General features: G+C 42.7%; 1 protein-coding gene across 1 annotated transcript; it reads right to left on the reverse strand.

Moving 5' to 3' along the window:
- Positions 1-214: 214 nt before the first annotated feature.
- Positions 215-3,197, reverse strand: LOC147438384 (pentatricopeptide repeat-containing protein At5g39350-like). The gene has a single exon (XM_086487684.1). The coding sequence runs from the start codon at positions 3,039-3,041 to the stop codon at positions 732-734; it is 2,310 nt and encodes a 769-aa protein (XP_086343810.1). The 5' UTR covers positions 3,042-3,197; the 3' UTR covers positions 215-731.
- Positions 3,198-6,655: the final 3,458 nt, after the last annotated feature.

Below are 6,655 nucleotides of genomic sequence, written 5' to 3' on the forward strand. Positions count from 1 at the left end.
AAAAAATGGCTTGTTCTCTTCGACTTTTTGAAAGCCAATCAAACTTAGGTCTTACTTAAAATAATATAAAATAAGGTTTTGCAGAAGAAAGCTAGTCGAGTTGGTTTTAAATTAAATACTCAATTGTGACTTTTCTTCATTGCCTTCGGATGCATTCCACAAAGAGACTTTTCTTCATTGCCTTGGGATACACATGTGCAGCTAAATGCAAATATCAAATGAAACATTGTAGCCTTTTGTTGGATTGTCCACAATTAATTATCATGGGACAGTGTGTGTGAATTGTCCACGTCAGCAGTTCCTCTTGGCAGTTAAACTTGGACCCATTTGTCTAGGAAGTACTATGGCTTTGTTTAGGCATTTTTCACAGCACCAAGAACAACGATTGTAAAAGAAGATGAGATGACTCTTCGGCAACAACTCAAGTTGTCTCTTTAATCCTAAATTCGAATGGCAGACAATGCACTTCTAACAAAATCAACAAAAAGAAAGAATCTGAACTTTTTATTCAGATACTGCAAACTATGCATGTGTTTACAAAGGTTGCAAGCATTGGTGGTTGCTCAGACTACAAACAGCTGATTGTAAGACGTCAAGGGTACAAGCTGATTGAACGTTAGCTTCTATCCCAATAGAAACCTCACGACCCACAACTTGCCTGCTCAGTAAAAAAATCTCATCCAAAAGCGAAGAAAGCTTAAGGACATGACCACGAGCTATCTATGCACACGTCATGGCCAACTATCTTCCACGCGTCCTAGAATAGTCATTTCAGACGCAGATTCAGCATATATGTTTGACATCAAGATGTATGATACCCTTTCTCTGGGTTCCAGATTGGTAGCATGAATAAAAGCCTGCTTACCAAGCTCCGCATTGCCATGTCTAAGGGACATACCCAGTAAACACAACCATATGGTCAGGTTAGGCTTCATAGGCATCCTATTTAATATATCTTCCAGCTTATTGAAGTTTCCCGCACGCCCTAAAAGGTCTGTCATGTACACATAATGCTTCAATTCTCTATCTATGCCATAATCTTTGCCTAGAGAGTCAAAATACTCAAGGCCTTCAGTAGCTAGCCCAGAATGACTGCAAGCTGAGAGGACAGAAGTAAAAGTGACATCGTTTGGGCTTATCCCTGAAAGCCGCATGGCCTCCAACATCCCCAAACTTGCTGTAGAGTTACCGTCTCCAGCGCAACCAGCCATGCATCCACTCCACGCCACCACGTTAGGTTGCACCAGCTCATCAAATACGGCATAAGCATCAGCCATGCTTCCACAGCTTGCATACGAATGCACAAGAGCACCTACTTTTTTGCCATACCCACCTGCAGCCAATACAGCAAGATGAATTTGCCTGCAGGTGTCTAAATTTCCTAATTCACTGCAAGCTTGCAACACGCAAATGATCGTGACATCATCCAATGGAACCAATTTCTCTTGCATACATTGAAAAAGAGAAAGAGCCTTTGAATATTCACCCTGCTCGACAAATGCAGACAGCATTGCAGTCCATGATACAATAGTGGGTTCAGACAGGTTGTGGAAAATATCTTCTGCTTCTACTAGCCTCCCAAACTTTCCATACATGGTCAAAAGAGCAGTTGCAACATAGACATATGGAGTATACCCATTCAATCTGGCATCTTGATGTAATGCCATACCGATTTCCAAACCCATTTCTTGAGCTGAGAGTCCGTCTAAAGAAAAATTATTATACTTTTCTGGCAGGTTACTACATGCCTGAAGAGCAGCAACAAGCACGTAAGAATCAGAGTGGATATCACTGAAAAGCATATGTCTATAGAACTGCAAAGCCTTTTCACCTTGGCACTGCTCCACATAAACAGAGAGCATTATAGTCCAAAACTGGGGATCTCGAGTTGATAGCATGGAGAAGACAGCTTCTGCTTCTGGAACCATCCCACACTTTCCATATAGACTCACAAGCATGTTAACCACAAAAGCACTAGTATCCACACCCATCTTTCGAGCATCATGGTGTAATGCCCGCCCAACCTCAAGGGCCATCTCCTTGATATATTCAGATGCGTCCAATTCCTCTGCAAGAGCATGACATGCCTGAATGGTAATGCCAAAGGTCAGTTCATTACCACCTATGCCCTGATCTTGCATTTGCCTATAAAGCTGCAGTACTTTCGATGTGCAACCGTGCTCGACATAAACTGACAGCATGGCATTACAAGCTACTTCATCGTGTACAGAGAGAGCGATAAAAACGCTCTCTGCTTTCAGAACATCCCCACATTTCCCATACATACTCACAAGAGTATTTCCCACAAAAACATCTGATGCAAATCCCATCCTTTGGGCTTCATGATGCAGTAGTTTGCCTTGTTCCAGATCAGGTATGCTGCCACAAGCCTTGAGCAGGCTAACAAATGTATAGTGATCTGGTTCAACACCATCATCCAGCATTAATTGGTACATGTTAAGGGCCTCGTGCGCAAGCCCCGCATCAGTGTAGGCAGAAATCATGGAGGTCCAGGAGAAGACAGTCCGCCTTGGTAAAGAGGCGGACACCTGACGAGCAAGTTCAATCCCACCACATTTAGCCAATGTGACCACAAGATAATCGCCAACCACACCTCTAAGGTCTGCTTTGTGGTGAAGTAGATGGGCATGAATTTGCATGGCCTGGAGTAAGGCCTGTTGTAGGATGCAGGTTCTGAGGAGGCATACATAGACATCCCGGGTTGAGCAAATTCGATTCCTGACGAGAAGACTCTGAAGGGCACAATCAAGCTTTCCCTGCTGACACAAAGCTTGAATTTGCGCAACAAAGGGGTCTTGGGGGAGGTTTTGTGATGACCCATTGAGAGCTCTCTTGTGCTTCTTTCGGACAAGAGCGAAATTACCCTGGGCTTTGCTTCTGTGAAGCTTGTCTTCCTCGTCGTCCTCCTCTTCCTCCTCCTCTGCCCGTCTTTGAGAGATGGGGTGCGACCAGAAAAACCGGCGACGCAGCGCTGCCTGACTGCTGCATTTGAAGTAAAAAGCCCCCTTCGGCCAAATCATTCGATGGCCCGCCGTTGCACTGAAACATTTCTCCGCTTCTTTGCTAACTGCAGAGAATCTTAAGGGTCCTTAACCCGCCCCCATCAACTAGCTAGTCACGCTTGGTTGGCATGGTATTCTAGACGTAGGAATACCATGGATGCGAATTCAGTCTTCAAAGTTCACTTGCTCTTTATCAGACTACTCTTAGATGCCTTATTTATGTATGTAGTTCGAGACAGGATATCTAGTTTGCAGTCTCACAAGTCAATAGATTTATGCAAAACTTAGCCTCCACACTATCTCGCACGGGCGGCTTCAAATGAGATCTACGGTTGAGGTGAATCGGACCGTCAGATGCACATTTAGTAAATTCGGAGAGAAAAGTAAATTTGGGTATGCTTGTAAATTTGGGGCAGTCCGCACCCTGTGCACTGACCACTACGTCCGCATGTGTTCGTTGAAATATAGGGAATTCGAGTATGTTATATTCTAAATGTGGGCAGATCAGTTAATTCGAGGCAAATTTGTAAATTTGGAGCAATTGTAGAATCTGACGATCCACGATTGGCGCGCCCCGTGTTTTCCTCCTCCACTATTGATCCCATTTGAGGCATGCCCGTGTGATATAGTGATGAGGATAACCTAGGGTCTAAGGATTGGTAAGCTGTTATAAAGATCTCTTGCTACTTGAGTGGCACTTTACATCTTGGGTTGTTTTATCCAAAGGGGAGATCATTTCCGTCAGATTGCTATGAAATAGATTGGGTTGGTTGTTATGACACATGAGTGTCCACAAGTGGCTTTTGTTTCATGCTCGGCAGCGGCATATCATGGTTGAGCAAGAAACAACCTATAGTGGCCACTTGCAGTTGTGAAGCTGAGGACAATCTTCATAGCTACGGTTGAGTGTGTATGGCTTAGACACCTTATGGTTGATTTGGGTGTTGGACATGACACTGCCAACATCATCTATACTAACAGTTAGAGTGCCTTGGCAATTGCAAGGAACCCAATTTTTCATGCTCTCACAAAGCACATTGAGGTGCATTATCACTATGTCAGGAAGAGACTCTTAGCAGGAAAGATCAGCTTCACTTATGTGTCGACACATGACAACCTTGCAGATCTGTTCACAAAGGCATTTCCTCGTGAGAAGTTCAAACCTTTGGGCTTGCTTCTCTTTGTGGATTGATCATGTCCTTAGGGCATGGAACTTCCCTATACACTATGTGCTAGATCTCGTTCACCGCATCACTCGTAGGGGGGATTTGTTACCATATATGTGGTAGTGATGTGTGTGAACACACTTAAGGTTGTCAGGGCACTTTTTTCACACTAGGAGGTCACCGGAAGATTGCATCTAGAGCATATGCATGCATTGATGCCAAGCTTTTGGGTTTTGCTTTCAATCCAAAGGCCATGATGCAATATCAACCATTGATTGGGAAAGTCCAAGTGCATTGGAAACTGTATTTCCATTGCTTGCACTCCATCATAGGTCTTGAATAAACTTGAATAATCCACATGAACAGAAGATTCAATGAAGCTTCTACACCTTTGTAACTTCAAAAAAAAATCAAAGAGCAAAGGAGACAAATTATACTTGCTAGCAAGGGAATCCCTTGGAATCCTTGGATAGGGGAGAGTTATCCTTAAAGACATGCTTCCAATAATTAATCCCCTCCTTGAAACAACTATGAGCTCTTCTAGAGGTGTTCAAATCTTCCTTTTTACAATGAAGACCAAACTAGATTGAATCAGGTAGTTTGCTTAAACTGCATTGCAAACTGAAATACCTGAAACTGCAGTCTGCAAACTGGAATTCCTGAAGCTGCATTCTGCAAACTGCAACTTGTCAGCAATTGTAATTTTGATTTCCCCTTGCAGATTTGGGAAGAAATCCTCCAAGAACTTTGTTGCATACTCCTTAGACACTTTCTGCGGGGTTACACAATTCAAGAATTCCTGCAGGTGGTCGAGGTCGACTAACATGTCAAGAACCTCTTGAATTCTTGAGTGCCATATGCTTCAGGCTGAATTCGAACCATTTGTAAGAACCGCTTCAGAGAGAAGGTGGTGGTTAGAGCATGAGAAAGAAACTTGGCATCATAACCGACTGATTGTTTGCTTTGAGATTACTGTAATTCTCTCCCATGTTGATTAGGACACGCACAGTAGGATCGCCAAAGTGTTAGGGGCTTACTGCCCTAACGGTAATTTAAGATAAAATACACAGTAAACTGCATTATCACATAGGTTTACTTCACAATCAAAAATTGTAGATCGCCATCGACACAAAAGAGACTGAAACTGTATTACTGCATAGTATTCATCATCGAAAAACACACTACAGCCCCTGTTGAATACCGTTTGACATCTCTACACACACACTCTCTGGAAGCAACCAACGACTAACTACTCTTAACTGCCATGTAGCGCCAAGAACATAATCGAAATGCCTCAAACCATCATAGGTGTAAACAACACCCTTAGAGTTCAAAGGTTTCAACCTTGACTACAAGCAAAAGTAAAAAATAAACTACGACTGAGCCCTCAGGTCCTAACACCTGGCACATCCGGTGGGCAATGTTTACAAAACATTGTAAGAACCCACAACATCCCTTGACAAAACAAGCTTGAAAACCAAAATGAAGTTCTTCTGATAACTAATCCTGAAGATCTGAATCCTCAATACCAACAGGATTTCATGACTGTTCCTCCATGGCCTGAGCAGCTTCAAGCAATGTCACACCAATAGCTAGTTCTTCAGACATTTCCTCAACACTTTTCAGCAAAAGTTCCTCAAAGTTCTCCTGATCTTCAGTATCATCACTTGTTTATCTGGAACTGTAACTGCAACTGCATCCTGAACTGTAGATTGAACTTCAATAGCAGGAATTCCTACAGTCACCTCGTCTTCAGTTGCTTTCATTGCAACCTCAGCATCCTCTGCATTAAGTATCTCATCAACAATAGACAATATTGGATCTTTAAACGGTTGTGGTCCACCTGCAACATTTGCTTCTTCAGCTGCAACTGCAGCTGGAACTGTGACTGCAGCTTCAGCTAACTGTACCTGAGCTTCAGTATCAATTTGCTCCATTATTGCAGGATCACCCTGAGCACTCTGTTGTTCAGGTTCATCATGTTTGTGTTGATCCTCTTGCTTTTGCAACTGCTCGAACTACTGTTTCAACTCATCATATTGCCTCTGTAGTAACAAACTCTTCTCTTTGGCTTCTTCTTCTTCTACAAAGATCTGATATGGCTTACTGACCACATCATACACCATGACTTGGATTTTTTTCCCAAACTCCCTTCATGTACTCCATCATTTTAGTCTTCATTTTTTCCACATCTCTTGAATTGAGATACCTTCTACAAAGTAGAAAACTCTCCTCTTTTTCAAGTGATTTCAGGTCTTTAGGCCCATTTTCATATTCAAATACATATCCAAATTCAGTAGCAAGTTCAGGTTCACGTTCAGGTTTAGGTTCACGTTCATTTTTCCCTTCAAGAAGAATGAAGAAAGATTCAAGGTAGGATGCAAACTTTGCAACCATTAGACACTGCCTGTTGAACACATCCAATATCTCTGCATGTAGATGCAACACTCGAAGACCTGATTTAAA

This window comes from Adiantum capillus-veneris, chromosome 17 (genome assembly GCF_014529385.1).
Source record: "Adiantum capillus-veneris isolate H3 chromosome 17, ASM1452938v2, whole genome shotgun sequence".
Lineage (NCBI taxonomy): Eukaryota > Viridiplantae > Streptophyta > Polypodiopsida > Polypodiales > Pteridaceae > Adiantum > Adiantum capillus-veneris.